Below are 16,802 nucleotides of genomic sequence, written 5' to 3'. Positions count from 1 at the left end.
AGCTATATATGATGATGTGAGTGCTTGGCTATAGTCTTGTTAACCGGGGGGATATTTTGGTTTAAATACTTTAAAACTTATTGTATTCGAAAAATATAGGGGCTCTAGTTGTCCCTTCTAGCTCGAAATAGTCTTGAATGTACCATAGCCAGATATATATAATAATGTTTAAGATTTAAGATTTAACAAGTGTTTACACTCAAGGGTCCGTAGGTTAACGCGGTAAAATTAAAAATGAACAAACGCTTGGTATTAACACGATGAGTTTGGACCTTATAGTCGTAGCTTGGTAGGTTTACATCTAAGCTAGTGAGGTCCATACCAATAATCTGAAACTTACCTACCTACCTAGGTAGGTAGGTAGCTATGGCTGATGTGGATATATGTATCTTAGCCTGGGGACTTATTTCACTTATAATATGTTACATTCGTAAAAGAAGGCATATGCGTGCCAAGGAACCACGACAAGAGCGGCTTCTAGCCCGAGATGCCAAGATCTCGAGATTTGTTTCAATATGATATCTATCGGAGGGCAATCGTCCGAAAATCATAAGGGCCCTAGGAAGGTAACGATACCAAAGTGGATGAACTGGATATTATTCCGCGGCTTAATACCACCATACGAGCTTCTTTGCATTTATCAAAACGCCCGCCAGGGCTATTAATCTACAAAGAGCATATCAAGGAACAAGGTAATGCTATATTAAAGCTAATATATTCGTAGAGATCGGCAGGGGAAGAAGAAACCGTTATATATATGTAAACTGCCAGACTTTTGGTGTAGATGGTTTCCGAACCGATTTACACAAATCCCATCGATATCATCAACACCATAAGATCGCCATCCGTCATGCGTTTCTCTATCCTTGCCGCAACGCTAACCTACGCCTCCGCCGTGTCGGGAGCGATAACATGGACGCTGCAGAAAGCCTCCAACCCGACGGCCGACCAATCGGAGGCGTATACTCGCATCGAATCTGCCATGAAGCTTGCTGTTGCGCGATACTCCCGCTTCACGAGCGCTAGCAAGACTATTCGAGTTTATTATTCCCCCGGCGTACCCACGGCTGAAGCCAACTATAACGGAGACCTTCGATTCGGCTCGGATCGGTCCTACATGACCGAGCGCACGGCGATGCACGAGATAGCTCACACGCTTGGAGTCGGACAGACGGCTGCTTTCGATCAGCACTGCGCGGCTAATAATTGGCCGAAAGCAACGCCACTGCTTCGGTCGTGGGATGGTTCTAATGCTAAGATAAGCTGTGGTGGCGGCCACTTTTGGCCTTACGGTCTAAACTACGAGAGCGAGTGGAGCGAGACAAACGGGGACCGTCATGTCCAACTAGTTAATGCTATGCTTGCCGATGGGATGTAGGGAGTGCTGTATTCATTAGTAGCGCATACGAATATAAGAATCTATGAAATGAGTCCCTATATGCTTCTGAAATTTATAAAATAATCAAGGCCGATTAATAGTGATGGAGGAATATGTGACTCTGAATGAGGTTATCCATATTTATAAAAGGGGACGGAAAGCTGGTAGATTCGGGAGGGATATCTCTTACATTATTAAAGATAACTACCTCCTAGGTATAGCGAGAATCTACGCGATAATTTATTCCAGTAGACGAGGCTCGAGTAAACCCGTTTAGTATGCACTTTAACTATTAGAATGCGTATTTAAGTCAGCATTTGGCGTAGGGATAATACAATTACTTATAGCAGTCGGGCTTGAGTAATTATAACTGATGTCGACGTACTAGCTCGATTAGAGTTGAAGATCAGAATATTTAGTAGTACTCTTAGGCTTAGGACGCTATGCTAATTATTGCGCGGGACTGGATCATCTATGTTACAATTAAGATACAAGTTCACACGGCTGCCGTTATCTAGAATGTGACGTCTAGTCATCCTCCTCTTCATCGGTATAGTACTCAAAATCGTGGGGAGGTTGCGCTTCTTCGTCTCCTTCGCCATCCTCATCGATAGCAGTTAGTACGCCGGCGGCGGCAGCAGCGCCACTCGTGTTCCGGCTTGGAGTAGCGAGCTGGTCTCGTCCAAGCCGGCTGAGGAGCGCTTCTTCGACGGATCGTGGATTGCGTGAACTAGCACCGGCGACAGGGGCCTTCTCTGTTGCTACCTTCTTGAGCTTTTCTTCGATCAGCGCCTTTTCCTTGTCGGGCTGCGTGTCGTGCAGTAGTATAGGACCGCCGGTAGGCTGTATTCAGAGTTAGCATTATGAAGCGAGTAAAAGTTGTTGATCGTCTTACTAATGGACCAGGTCTCACTAATTTGACGGGCCAGTAACGACCTTTGGCGAGGCTGATGTACTTGAGCTGCGCGGGTAAAACGCGGCTCATATTCTCAATATCGTAGCCCGGCTTCTCCTTTTCCACCTTTTTCTTGATATCTGCAGGAGGCGTTGATCCTTCCTTGTCTCCTGGTGCAGGGGTATCGCCCTCTTTCTTATCTTTGGTATCATCACCGGATTTGGTCTTCGTGTCGACATCCATCTTATCACCGGTAGCACCTGGCTTAGAGGTGGTCGGAGTGGCAGTGGAGTCGATATCCATACTCTCTCGTCGCTGCGCCTTCTCTTTCTTCTGGGCTCGGCGTTTGGCCTGGGCAGTGGTGGAGAGAATGGCGGTGGCAATCATAGCCGGTCCCTCTTCCGCCTTGACCTCCTGCTCCGGTGGGTAGTCGAACAGGCTTGGTTTGGTAGCGCAGTGAAACTTGACGTCGATGATATCCAACTCGTGATCAAGAGCGATGATAGAGGTTGGACTGAAGGCCAGAGATAGGAAATGAGTGAAGGGGAACCAGTACCAGTACTGCGTGAACACGGCCATACCGACGATACCAGCCATGTTCAGATTGCCCGTCTGGGTCTGCAGGCCGATTGTGCAATTACGTCCACCGGCATCGATAATACCTAGAGCGAGGGCGGCACCAAATTTGGTCATTGCGTCCTCGTGCCGGTCGCCGACAACCTTCTTCAGTGTCTTGCGGATCGACGCAACCTTGGGGTTCATCACTTCGTTTTGCTGAATCATGATCATGGCCAACGCAATCAAAGCACCTTGCCTGACAAAGTCGGTAGGATCTTTCATCATAGGCTCTAGAAGGTCGATAGCCTCGTCTAGTCCCGTTCCCGCGCATGAAATACCGAGTGCCATGGCAGAGCCATAACGCACATGGGGATTATATGATTCGGAGAGGAGTTCGACCATGCGAGGCACGCTTCCAGGCTTGCGAAACAGGATGAAACCCAAGCTCATGACTGCAATTCGCCGAACATCGTCGTTCACATCACTGACGGCAACGTGCAGCAACTTTCGAATCGCCTTGTTGCTGCCAGTGCCGCAGTAAGCCATTGCCACAGTCATAATACCACCGTATCGCAACGATGGATCCGGATCCATCAGAAGACCTTCAATCATGACGTCCGCACCTTCCTGCTGGCCATACATGATCAAGGCCATACCCAGAGCCAAACCTCGCACACTCTTCTCGTGGGATGTTTCGTGCGCGTAGGCAACCATATCTTCCAGAGCCTTCACGTTTCCGGTACCTAACATGATCAGACCCATCGCAAGACCGACAGCCTCACCATTCAGAGCAGAGTCGGCGTAAAGAACAGCCTTCAGATTCTCGAAGATCTCCTCGTTTCCGCTAGCCATACCAGCGAGACCAAGGCCTAGGGCGCCACCATGCTGGATGACCTCTTCCTCGGCAGCAACAAACTGGGTCTTAAGGTAGTCCAAGGCGTCAGCGCCGTGATTCGCGTGGATCAAACCATACGCATAGAGGGCCCCACCCTGCGAATAGGGAGAGCCGCCACTAATACCACCGGCACCTCGGGGGAGATAAGGCTCTAGGAGCTTCCTAGATTGGGAGAGGTTCCCGCGGTGGATAACACCTAAAGCCGCAGTGGCAGTGAACTTGGACCAGTTCACGGCCTTGCCTAGCCACTCTAAGTTATCTCGGAAGAACTTGTCGTTGGTCGTGCCTTGGTTCATAAAGGCATTGCAGAAAGTGACAGCTGTGTGGAAGATGGAATGCCGTCCCTCAAGACTATCCCGAACCTTGTTGAGAATACTTAGGTCGGTACGGTTGTTGCGGTAGAGGAACTCAAGGTTGAGCTTGATGGTTTTGGTGCCGTCGAGAATGGAGCGAATATTTTTATAGATCGCGGCTTTCTTCTCATCGACTTCTCCAGCATCGGAATCTCCAAGTAAAGGTTCTCTCTCGGATTCACCGGTGGGCTCGTCCTCTTTCTTCTCGGCAGGTGGCTCGCCCTTGGGTAAGCCAGAGATGACCTTGCCCAGAAACTCCTGCGTGCCGTTGTCGTAGAGGTCGAAAGCAAATTGGTAAGCTATGGCGATAGCCTCGACGGTCTCACTTTTGATGAGATGTTGTATGACTGTGCGGGCCTGCTCGTCCTTGTTAAGATAGACAATACACTTGGCGATGGAGAAGTAGTCAGGATCTTTAGCCCGGCCGCTAGTGAGAATGCCAAGGATAAGCTGCAAGATGTCATCCCGAAAAGCTCGCTCCTGCACAACGTCCATGCATATATTTAAGCAGTAATCGAGGAGCTCCTCGGCAGGGCCCATGGCATCTTCCTGCGCGGATTTGCCCTTGTTACGCTTATAATCATCGTCTGCGCGTTGGATAACCTTGCTGACCACATCGAGTCGCTTCGCTTCGACAGCGATACCTACCACTTGCTGGTAACGCCTCTCCCTCAAGCAGCTCTCGAACAATCGCTCTATAACGCTGTCGATGGCACGCCGGGTGTCAAGTTCGTTGTGGGTCAAAGCGATAGAGGACGACCGGTGCTGCTTTTTCTGGGGTTCGAAGGAAGGTTCGAGAATTGCATTGTCGGTGGAAGCGCGAGATAGAAGAGACTTAGACGGCAGGGTGGACTGGGAGAAGGGAGTCGTGGGCGAGATGAGGGCGGAGGCATTGCCGTCGGTGGTAGTACTCGAAAAAGCTGTAGCGAGGGCAGGCAGAGAAGCGTCCCCATCCTTCTTACTGACGACGGTGTGATTCTCATTCTTAGTAGCAATGTAATGGTCAACGCATTTGGAGATGATGGTTTCCTCAAACTCTCCGGGATTGTCGAGTTTGAATAGCTCACCAGCGGCTAGGGCGAAAAACATGCTCTCATCGTAGGCTTGAAGGTGGTAGTAGACTTTGGCGAGAACGAGGGCGGCCAACTTGCGTTCGGGAAAGGATTCATCTTCATAGAGAGCTTCGCTAAGATCACCGATGGTTAGAATCTCATTATACGAAGATAGATATCGGATGATATGCAAAAGTTTGCTTACATTTGGCCTAGAGCGCTGGCGACCTCGAACCAAACAGTGTCTATATCGTCATTGAGGGTCTGCAGCGCGAATACCTTAAGCTCGGGCTCCTCGTCGGCTAGGAACGCAAGCACGCCAGTAGCCGTGACCAAACCAGGCATCTTGAAATCGGTTGTGAATAAGTGATGAGGTATGAGAGACGTTTACTGGACGACTGTTTTCGGCGGTTGGGAAATGGGAGAAAAGAAGAGAATATACGGAACGGAACTGAGCCGATTACGGGATTGTACCGACGATTACGTCCGCCGTGTTGTGCAATGCGACAGGTGTGATGATGTATCTATTTTTATGTGGTGTATTTATTTAAGTAGAAGTTAAATTGTGAAGTTATTTCAAATGTATTTTTGATGTAGATAACAGATGCAAAGCTTGGATAAAAGCAGGTCCACGTCAGGCGCAGCTCTGCCTGCTTGCCTTGGCAACCTGAAAATTACATAATATTACAGTGTACCAGCCCCAGGAGATAAGCCGCAAGTGCTACATACATGAAATAGCCAATCAGATTTGACTATCCAATTCGATCAAATGCTATTGAAAGAACTTGTCAGTTAAGAGTTTATATACCTAAAGGTAGGTACTCGAGACTCGATAGATTCGACTCTCCTTTCTCTTATCGTTATAGAAATAGCCTGTACCGTTAGTAACATGGCATATCTAAGAAGCTTTATTTAAAACTTTCCTGTCTTATGGAATTATTTTATATTTTATGTTGGATTTTATTAGTACTAGGTACTTAGATATACACTACTTATAATGCATCATTCTAAGTACTTATACTTTAGATACCTAATGCAAGGATAGGAGAATAGGTAAAAATACCTTATAAAATCAAAGCTCTACTGATTGATCGATTCATCATGTCACGCACGCTTTCGCATTCATCCCTGGAACTAATCTTTGTTATAATTCGACCAATTCTGTACAACTAGGAATAAGGAATAATACCCATCAGTCAATTCTATCACCGTCGTTGATTATTGCGCATAATTTTTATAATATTTATTGATCTATTTACACCGCTATAGCAACGTAGGGGAATTGTTATCATCTAGAGGGGGTAGATCCGATTTAGAGGGTGGAAATGCAAAATTAATATTTTTTTTTTCTTTCGCGATATTGGCTCTAAAGCGCGGACATCCAACCCAACCCGATAAACCGACAAACCGACAAACCGACATCTCCTCCGTTTGCACCATCCACCGACTTTTTACATGCTACATAACATATACCAGGCCATCATCGACAATCCGTCGCATTGATTGCCTCGTCTGAAAATAACCGAATATCGTCACCTGAATGTATCGATAACGCAAGAGCACGTCGGCTTGAGTACGAGCGAAGAGTAATTGTGTGCGCGCGCGCGACAGAGAAGAAGAGAGTTAAAGAGTTAGAAGGGAGATAAGAGAGAGAAGAAGCCTAGATAGCGCGCGCACATATTATCGGTTGCATGCGTGTGTAAGTGGTATAAGTGTATTCCGTACATGTATATGTGTTGCGAACTCGATCGTTCAGTGTAGGAAAAAAAGGAAAAGAAAAAAAGTGTGCGACGAAGAGAAGAAGAGACGAAACCGAAAAACCAACAAGGAAGATTATCATCAAGAGAGCAAACAGTCAATATCGCGAAGATGGATCTACGCGATGTACTAAATGGACCAGACGGAGGCGCATTAAAAAAACAGCAACCTCAACAACCATCTTTACAGACATCACCATCTGTTATATCGACTCCGAACCCGATCTCGAACTCGAATTCGAACTCAGTCGCGCCTTCAACACCAGCTCAAGCTAGTCCACACCCTCAGTCATTTAGAGACTACGGCCACTCGACTCGTGCCTCACCAGGCCAACATCCACACGAATATCCTCCTCCCGGTCCTGCTCATCTTCCAAGTCGTACTCCGAGTTCTGCTGGCCCGTACCAATCACCAACCTCATATAACCCCCCGACGAACGCGTTTGCTGGTAGGCCACCTGTTCCTCCGCTCCAGCCACCGGGCTCTCACGATTTACGATCACCAGGAAGCGCTTCAATATCAGCACCGTCACCCTATCGACGAACACCTACCTCGTCTGTTAGTGCAGTAAGCGGAGGCTATCCGTTTCCTCCAACGCAGCAGCCACCCGTGAGCCCTGTGCAAAGACACCAATACGGCCCACCGAGTGCTAGCGCTGGTCCGGGTGTTGGTCCGAGTGCACCTGTGGGTGCTTATTCTCGTGATAGTTACAATAATCCCCAACCACAACACGGTTCCATTTCTTACGCGCACAGCCAGCAACAAGCGCAACCACTGCCACAAACACCTCCTGTAGGTACGCCCGGTGGTAGTTCTCAATATTTACATCAAAGATCTCATTCGATCCAATCCACTCCTACGCCCACGTCTGCGCATAGCCAATCGGCTCCATATGGGCCCCCTTATATTCAAGGCAGTCCTGTTGCGACTATACATCCTCATCCTCTTCTCATTGATCAACAACAACAGCAGCAACAACAGCAACAACAAATTCAACATCAACGCCAATCATCTCAACCTCTAACACCTTTAGGACAACCATTGCCTCCTCGACTATCGCCTGCTGTAAGTTATAAGCAGCCTCCCAGTCCGTATCAAAAAAGGGCCTCTACCGTTTCTGCTGCCTACCCTCCTCAGCCGGTGCAGACGTCACCTAAACCGCCTCCTCCGGCTCCTATCCAGCGAATGTCAAGTGGCAGTAGTCACAGCACATACGACGTTGTTGCCGAACACCGCGGGTCACAGTCTCGGAGTGAACGTGATAGAAGCGTCAGTGTCTCACCTAAAACACGTGTTCCTAGTCTACCCAGCAACGGTGGCCATCGCCCTTCCTCTACTAGCAGCGACGTAAATCCTTACAATCCCCAACGTCCTCCACAAGCTCCTATTGTTAATAACATCATGGAACCCCAACACGTCGGCACTCCTGCGAAGCGGAAATTAGAGCATAGAGATCTCGGACCCGATGAGCTTGAGAATGGCCGGAAGGCTCCGCCGCCTCCACAGCTAAATGGTAACCGTGCTGCCTCGCTAGCTGCTGTAGTGCAGCAGTCATCAGTACCGCTGATGACACCGCGTCGAAAACGTGTCCTACACGACAGGCCGCCGATCTGGGCGCAAAATGGTAGAGACCGTGATCAACCCAAAGTAACCAGTCGCAATTTTGCTCTGAAACATTACATTCGCCAACAGACCAACGCGCCCGGTCCAGCCAACGGAAACAATCAGCACGATGTCGGCGGACATGTGAAGTCTGATCATATTTCTCGCCACGCCTCACCCGAAACAGTACGATCTGTACCTGGGGTTAAAGCAGAAGAACCGACTCCTGCGGTTGCTAAGGACCCCTCTACATTCAATGGCCAACCGTTCCCGTGGGAGCCTAGCATTGGGAACGAGACACCAAAGAATATTGTATGTCGCGAGGTCGCTGACTTTCTAGGCATCAACGTGCTTCAATTCCCTCATCTCGAAGAAATCCATAGCCGGGGCGCGGTATTCGAGATCGAAGCTAAGCTCGGTACTATCATCGACAAGATGACCAACGACCGCATCTACTTTCCTGGAATAAGGGCCGGCGAGTGTGTGCTAGATAGCACTAGGGTTGCATTTCGCAGCTCCATGACCGAGGTAAGTTCCTTTTCTGCTCGTATAATCTTGTTGGTTTGTTAATTAACTCCTCCAATAGAATCAGCATCGCGACCTCAACGAATTCTTAAACGAGCAGGTGAAGGCCTCCTTCCCTCGCAGCCATGCTGCAGCCTCTCGCGTGCAAGTACACTACGTACATCGCCGAGAGGTTGATCGATTTTACGAACTCGCGCCCCATATGCGTCAACGTGTACCAGCCTGCATTTCTGGCCTGCTGCAGCAAGGCGCGCCTATAAAAGCTCGCGTCACCACCCACGAACAAAATGCCAATAATATTTTAGCCAAGATCGTCAAGGCCCGAATTGCCGATTTAAACATTCATTTCCCTCACTTACCCCTAGACTGCCGCATAAGTATCAACCTAGAATGGGATTGGGATGGTCCGGTCGAAGAGATCGAACGCGGTCAGAACCCCAACAAGGAGCGACCCCCGGACCGTATTAAGGATCGGCTCAGTTATAAGCACGGCTTCTACCAGGTCGATTTAACGCAGGTGAAGCAGGGACCTGCGACCTCGGGTAGCCAACCCTGCCAAGTGCCTGCTGGTGCTTCAAAGGAGCACGAGCTCGAGGTGGAATTGGAGGCGCGTCATCTAATCGAGCATGGACGTATGCTCATGCAAAGGAAACCGAATAGATACGAAGATCTGGTCGACGGCCTCGTTAATAACGTACGTCTCTTAGCGCGACGGTGTCCACCGCCGCATCATCATAATCAATCTTAGCTACGGTAGAAGGGACTTGTGCATAAACGCCTCTTAGTTGGGAATGAGGCATGTCCACCATTAGCTACATTTTACATAACTTGGGAGTCAGAAGTCGGAAGTCATCGTTCTATTCTACTTTGTCTATTTTTTTAGGACCAGTAGGAAATGCCCTAGGCTACGCGAATGCATTCTCGTTTCCTCTTTTTCAGAACATGATACCAATTTAAGGGTTGGGCATCGGGGATCAGGTTGGGGTCATATAGACCAATAACGTTGATATCGTGGCGTGTTGAATTGAAAGGAGAGGTGTCTTGTTTTACTATTTTACCCAAGAACCAACGTGCTAAAATGCAACCGCAAGGATTTGCTGAGTTAAATGCGTTGCTTGATGTTGCAGTAGTGTCGTCATTCTCGTCGCTCTGGCAAAGCTTGTAGATCTATGTCCTTTCGAAATGAATAGCATTTATCCTGTAGGGACGATTTGATATATGAATTAAGAAGTTACAGGTAGATATCGAATTAATAGTGAACAGCACAATATGAGTTACTTGGCATCATGAAAAATCGAGTTTAAGCATCCTGTTTGATAGAGTCTAACATGGAGGATACTGAATGAATATATCACACGGAGACACTACGCAAATATTACCTGTAAATCAGAATACTATTCATCAACACATTTGTTATAGGAGGGCCAACTATAAACTGAGTAGAAGGTTAGTTAAGTAGCTACTCTAGATCGGGCTAAACTTCTTTCTCAAATACAAAAGAAAATCCAAGTTGTAAATCCAAGCCATAAAGATCGAATGCGCTTCTATTCTTATACATCTCATCCTCTCTAATCGACACACACATAGCTCCAGCTCAATTATATTGGCCCCCTCCGGCTAGATGATAGATGACAAGCTACCTCTTTAATTCCTTCTCTTGCCAAAGGAATCTTTTCCCCGAGTCTAGGGCCTGGCTGAAGGTGGTCCAGATGTAGATCGCTTGAAAGATGGCACTATAGGTGCAAATTGTTTCATAAGCGGCGGCTGGGAACCCCGTCCAAGCTTTTGACCAATCTCGCTCATCTCGTCCCAGATGGGAGGGACCGAGATGACGGGATCCCATTCGGGTATCTGAATACGTTTATCTTCCGGCTGAGGAGATTCGATCGGTTGCGGGGTGGTCCATGGGACGTAGTCAATCCCATGGGGCGAAGGAGGGTCAAAGGTAATAGGAACAGGTTTAGGCCTAACCTTGGAACGATATGGCCCGACACGCTTTTTAACAGACGGCCACGAGCTACGGTCCTCAGCATCATAAGATGGTTTTATCGGCGTGGTACGCTTTTTAGACTTATCGGCGTCAGCTATATCTAATTCTTGAATAGGGTCTTCCACGGCGCTTCTCTCCGAATATTCTTCTTCGAGTTCGTCTCCTGTCTCGGCCGGTTGCTTGGTCGGATCGTACTCCTCGTCTAACTCTGATTGATCTGATTCCTCCGATTCGGTTGGAGAGGTTGCCGGGCTGCTGCTATCTTCTTCTGTCGATATCAGGATGTTGTCCTCGGGTGGGATCGTGGCCTCAGAGTTACCATCTAGTTTTTCTTCTTCTTCATCAGGCTCTTCGTTAAGCTCACTATCGTCTTTGCTTACCCCCTCTAAGACCTTTATATATTCGGGTACGGAGCTCTTAACGTTGGGTGAATCTGGTTCCAGTTCCTCTCGGTTTAGCGGTATTGTCCAGCCCTTATACGGCGGCCATGGTAGCTTATCGCTCCGAGTCTCTAAATACTTCGGCCCTCTGTAGTTCGGGTCGTCTTCGATGGAACCGATCGCTTTTTCCAAAGTGTAAGGGTCTTCCCAGACCGACTTGATGCTCTCTTCGCGCACCGGGAACATGGTGTGTTTATATGCCGGATATTCGATGATAAACTTGTAGTACGCCGACTTGAAGTCAAATTTCTCTTCGGGGACAATCCATCCACTACGGTTAGGCATGTGGCCGTACCTCGCCGTGCCCAAGGAGCGACGGATTCTACAAGACCCATTCTCGTTCATGTGCATCTATCGTGATTTCAGTGTGTGAGCTTATGTCTCGCCAACCTTAAGCACGTCGGTGCGTGTACTTACCTCTGCATTATCTATGCTTTTTCCTGCAGCCCTGAAGCATCGGGAACATCTCCAGTCGGGTTGCGGAAAGAATAACCGGGGTTTCGACTGCGGTTCGAGAAATTCATCCCATGGAGGAGAATGGCCTCGGCGATATGGGAGTGGATCCGATGTTGTTGCTTCTCTCCATGATGATGGCGGCTCAATAGGAGACTCGTCTTGACCTAGGGTATTGAGAAGATCCTCTATACCTATGCTATCGAGAAGATCTATAATTTCAGCTGGCGTAGGATCAACAGGATCAACTGGATCAACTGGATCATCTGGATCAACTGGATCAACGGGGTCAATAGGGTCAACAGGATCCTGGTGCTGGGGGGCGGGTTGTTTAACCCATTCTGGTTTGCTCAGAATAGGCTTCTTCATCTCAAACTTGGGAGGAGGAACGACATCAGTGTTATTAAGAGGAGGTTTGAAAGTATCGGTGGGGTCAGGAAGTTTGGAAACGTTTGGAAACGTTTTATTATCGGAGGGATCAGTAAATGTGTTGTGCTGCGGTGATGATTTGATGCACAAAGACATGTGAGACATCTTTTCACCCTCACTCTTGTCGGCGAGACTTATACCACAACCAAGACAGCTATCGTTGGGTCTGCCACCAGGTAGCTTACAGTGAGAACGGTGTTGTTCGCGGTAAGACCGACTCATGATTGAATCGTATTCGATACCACAGGTTACACAGTTTATCATATAGTCCTCCGTCGACTCCTCGTCCATGAATTTGCCGCATTCGCATGTTTCCGACGCGTTTTCTTTGGTACGTCCACAGAACCCGCAGAATACCGCACGACTGCGCGGGCCAACCCTACATACACTATCATGGTATGCTCGATCGGCTGGGTTGTTCAAGATGGACTGATCACGCCCGCATCGGTTGCAATATCTGGGATCCCCTCTACGGTACTCCTGGTTCCCATGGATCCCGAGAAGCTCCTCCTTAATGTTATTGTAGTGTTTGTCAAGAAAGTGCTGCCTTATACTTTGAGTATCATAGAACCGGAGTAGGTGTTTTTCTTTGTCGCATAGGAAACATTGGAGAGTGGTGTGGTCTTCTCGCAAGTGTCGATCGAGCTCGCTGCCATCTTGAAAGCGGAAAACCTGCCTACAGCCATTATAAGGGCATTCCCTAACTCTGTCGAGAAGATTTCCCCGTAGCGTATGGACTTCTCTTTCGAGTCGGGCCATTTCACTAGGAGTCCGCATCGCGGTGGTAAATGCCGGCACGTTGGGCCCCGTCCTGATGATAGTCTCGATAGGCGGACCCTGAAGCGGTAATGCGGGCTGAGTCGGACTGGCGAACATGCTTGGGCTATCCCAAAACAGCCTTTCTCTCAGCCTCTGTGACCTTACCGCACCATCTAAATTGTTCCTTGATTCTCTAAACAACTTCCGTACTGGAGGGTCATACGGTGTAAAATACTTGTTCATCGAATCGAATTGAGATGTCAGCGTGAACGGCTCTATAGTATCGTAGCGTGGTCCCCATGTAGATCCCTTTTCCACGGCTTCAAATTTATAATGTTAGCTATTGTTATCCTCGAAAATGACCTATTGGAAACTCACCCCAGTCGCTGACCCAATACTCAAGGGATATGGTTATGTTCGGTTCGGTGATATGTCTCACGATCCATCTCCACTCGTCCTCATCGGTATTCGTATTGACGGCGAAGTCGATCTTGTTAGTTGACCAAGTTGACTGCACTAGATGTAGAACTAGATTTTTCGACGTTGGTTGATATCTTGCGAATAGCTTAGACTTGACCTCTTCCTTAAACTCTGATAGTCTTAGATCATTCAGGTCGACTGAGAAATTCCGGTTAGGATCGTTCTTGGCACTAATTGTGTAAGTGCTGAACACGGGTCGAGCTACGATGCTTATCTTTCCAGGTTTGGCATGGATTCTTGGCCCTTGATATATGCGAACGGCAGCCTTCCAGTCATATATCGTCTGCTCGTTGATCTCGGTTTTCACCATATTGATGAACCGGCCGGAAATCGAGCAGTTTAAGAATTCATCTCCCGGAATCCAGACTTCGATACCGATCTTTTTATTGTGGCTGATCGCGAAAGGGTTCGCGGCGTTAACCGCACTAATCAGCTTCGATAGCCCATCTTTGTCGCTATCCCCTCCTTCTAGTTTAAGATCGTCTCTGCTTAAACAAGTTACCGGTAATCCGCTCGAGAAGTCGGTATCGTAGGAGTGGAACCCCGGTATGAAAACCGGCACGACATCTTCTGGTATGTCAATTCCTGTAAAACCTAGAAGAGGTAATCCGTCATCCTTTATATGATCTTGGATAATTTGATCCCAGACTACAGGAGATGGGTCGAGCAGTCCGTACGTTAATTCCTGACCGCTCGTTGAGAACCTGAAATACGCATGAGGAGATTGCCGGAAGAGTACCCGCATGGCACGCAAGTATTCATAACGGAATTGGTTTGGTTTATGGGTTGATACTAGAGACTCTGGAACTTTCATATATGCCATATTTTTTTTATCATCATCCCACACACGAATAATGTATCGATCGGCTCCGCTGGATGGCTGGTAGGATTCGGGAGATTCCTCCTTGTCGAAGGATACAAAACCACAGTATCGCTCATCCTTACTGCCTTGGCTGAATAATTTCTCAACTAATGAAAATATATCATCGTCGCCGTCAGGTCTCTTGTTTTTCTGATAGATCATGCCTGTTGCTTGTGCGACAGGCTCAGTTCCAGAGTTAATTTGGTCCCATATCTGAAGTCTTATGGAATAGTTGTATTTGTATCTCAATCCTAGGAGCTGGTCTACGGCCTCGACGAAACTATCGTAGGCCGATGAGTAAAGCTCGACTTGAATCGACCCTTGATATCCAAAAAGCCTTACGGAACTAGTGGCTGGATCATAAGTGCCATCACCCTCCGGTTCCCATTCCATTTTCGAGGGCAACGCGCCGCCGCGTAGTCTCAAAGCCTGATCGTCCTGATATGGCGGAGGACGGAGACGTAAAGACGTAAACTCCTGAGCTTGCGGAAGCTGAAGAAAATGACGATCAGGAACACGCTTGTGGGGGTCGCCGTACGCCCTCTCACCGTACTCATTTAAGAACTCGAGAGGGTTGGTCGCGATCTGGATCTTGTCCTCTAAAAAGTCTAGGTCTGTAATCACCATCGTTTGAGACAACCCAAGCTTCATCGGAGCAATTGGTAACCCGAAATAGAGAAAAGTTAACTTGAGTTGAAGTGTAGGGGTGTTGCCCTGGAAGCGTGTGTCTAGTATCTGTTGATAACGAATGGAGTTTGCTTTCTGTAGCTTAACCAGTTCCGGCGGATGACTGGCTGGTTCGAGGATGCTAATCTCGTGAGGCTCGAATGTATTTTCGATTATCTCCTCAAGAGTAAGGTTAGTATTCCGGAGCAACGTAAAGAAGTATCGTTCTATCCTCATAAAATCCTGGTGGTTCCTATCGATGAGAGGATTTGCTCGAAGTTCGAAGGGTACCCGAGCTGCCAAGCCGCTCGACTGAAAGACTGGCGGAGTGCGTTGAAAATAGTCCCTTGGCCGAGGTGCCGTCTGAGGTACTGCCTGAGGTTCTGTCTGAGGTACTGTCTGCGGAACTGGAGACTGGAGTGGTTCTTGAGATTGTTGCTGATATACGGTGGTGGTTGTGTAACTCTGCATGGCGACAACACCTACGATCGCACTTTACTAAAAAAAAGAGGAGAAGGGGGCTCGTTGCCCGTTCAAATAGTAGTTATATACTGACTGCAAGATTATTCTCACGACATCTAGTATAGCTCGACGTATCGCGATGTGGTATAAAAGCATGTCTTAGTGTGTATTAGAAAAGTTAAGTAACGAGAGAAGGAGGAAATGATTGAATTGCTATCTTGAAAGGACAAAGATGGTTCTCTTAGCCATGTAAATCCTCACCAAGCATCCTATTTTAGTTATGTGAGAACTGAACTAGCATTCCTGCTTTTCGATGCATCGAGAAGAAAAGAATTTCGCAGACGAACGCATTGCATTCCACCTCTTTTCGGCCATCGAACCCACTCCTCCTATTGACTTAAGGAGAAGACAAAAGATGTGTAGACCATGTTTTAGCCTTATTCGGTTGGTATACATTCAAGATTCTTTCATATTTGATAGTACGAAAAAAAAATCAGGAACCATTTCCGGATGCGTCGATACCTAGAGATATCTTAGCAAAAGGGCTATAGAAGGGTCAATGCCAGGACTTTTAGAACACTGTACATGAATAAATTTCAGGACATTACTTTGGCCACGAGTGAATGTTGTCGACACAACTTTGTAATTCTATGACCTAAATTTGGATGCAAATCTACCTACCTACCTCCTTATATGACGCCCTTAAAGTAAAGTCACTTGGTCGAATGTGAAATAGCTGGACTCGGTAATAAGTTATGCTAGCTCTATATACCTTATGTCGTTCAAAGACTCTTCTAGGTACTTTTGGAACTGTCCATTAGTTGAATACTCGAGTCCGCTGTGCTCTACGCATTTACGTGCCGCGGAATAATAGTTAAACTGCATACAAAGGAAGTAGGTCGCATTTGATCGCATTACACGATTCCCTATTTTTAGTGTAGTCCTTGATTTATTCCTTCTCGTCCTAAACATCTAGATTGAAATTATATTCGTTGTCACGCTTTGGTAAATAGCGTCAGGCTCGGCGTCGTTAGATCGACAGGCGGATGTCGGCCGAGGGGTCTAAACGAGCTAATCCGGGGTTAATATAACCGAGCTTTCACCTGGTTATAAGTGAGCTTGTTGGCAATAGGAATAATTATGACGAGGGTGTTAAGAGCTCATGACCTATAAACTGACCCCTTTAAGTATAATTATATCCTATCAAGTCCCATCTTGAGACTACCAGCTGGTCGTGTATTCGCA

General features: G+C 47.6%; 5 protein-coding genes across 5 annotated transcripts; 2 read left to right on the top strand and 3 right to left on the bottom strand.

Annotated features, from left to right (window-relative positions):
• Window positions 1–850: 850 nt before the first annotated feature.
• Window positions 851–1,378, top strand: GL218_09397 (uncharacterized protein; the record flags this gene model as incomplete). The annotated part of the gene is made up of 1 exon (XM_033586230.1): window positions 851–1,378. One exon carries the CDS (start codon window positions 851–853, stop codon window positions 1,376–1,378), a length of 528 nt encoding a protein of 175 aa, XP_033439696.1.
• Window positions 1,379–1,906: 528 nt separating this feature from the next.
• On the bottom strand, window positions 1,907–5,476 carry GL218_09396 (26S proteasome regulatory subunit rpn2; the record flags this gene model as incomplete). Its single annotated transcript, XM_033586229.1, has 3 exons — window positions 1,907–2,221; window positions 2,274–5,265; window positions 5,337–5,476. The coding sequence occupies 3 exons, from the start codon at window positions 5,474–5,476 to the stop codon at window positions 1,907–1,909; spliced, it is 3,447 nt and encodes a 1,148-aa protein (XP_033439666.1).
• A 2,598-nt stretch (window positions 5,477–8,074) lies between these two features.
• On the top strand, window positions 8,075–9,764 carry GL218_09395 (mRNA-capping enzyme subunit beta; the record flags this gene model as incomplete). Its single annotated transcript, XM_033586228.1, has 2 exons — window positions 8,075–9,019; window positions 9,078–9,764. 2 exons carry the CDS (start codon window positions 8,075–8,077, stop codon window positions 9,762–9,764), a joined length of 1,632 nt encoding a protein of 543 aa, XP_033439697.1.
• Window positions 9,765–10,699: 935 nt separating this feature from the next.
• Window positions 10,700–11,797, bottom strand: GL218_09394 (uncharacterized protein; the record flags this gene model as incomplete). The annotated part of the gene is made up of 1 exon (XM_033586227.1): window positions 10,700–11,797. The coding sequence occupies one exon, from the start codon at window positions 11,795–11,797 to the stop codon at window positions 10,700–10,702; it is 1,098 nt and encodes a 365-aa protein (XP_033439698.1).
• Window positions 11,798–13,091: 1,294 nt separating this feature from the next.
• On the bottom strand, window positions 13,092–15,566 carry GL218_09393 (uncharacterized protein; the record flags this gene model as incomplete). Its single annotated transcript, XM_033586226.1, has 3 exons — window positions 13,092–13,211; window positions 13,298–13,407; window positions 13,466–15,566. The coding sequence occupies 3 exons, from the start codon at window positions 15,564–15,566 to the stop codon at window positions 13,092–13,094; spliced, it is 2,331 nt and encodes a 776-aa protein (XP_033439699.1).
• Between the last annotated feature and the right edge of the window lie 1,236 nt (window positions 15,567–16,802).

Source organism: Daldinia childiae (genome assembly GCF_008694065.1).
Source record: "Daldinia childiae strain JS-1345 chromosome Unknown Scaffold19, whole genome shotgun sequence".
Taxonomy (NCBI): Eukaryota; Fungi; Ascomycota; class Sordariomycetes; order Xylariales; family Hypoxylaceae; genus Daldinia; species Daldinia childiae.
The sequence above is the reverse complement of the archived record's forward strand: the minus strand, read 5'-3'. Positions and strand labels throughout refer to the sequence as shown.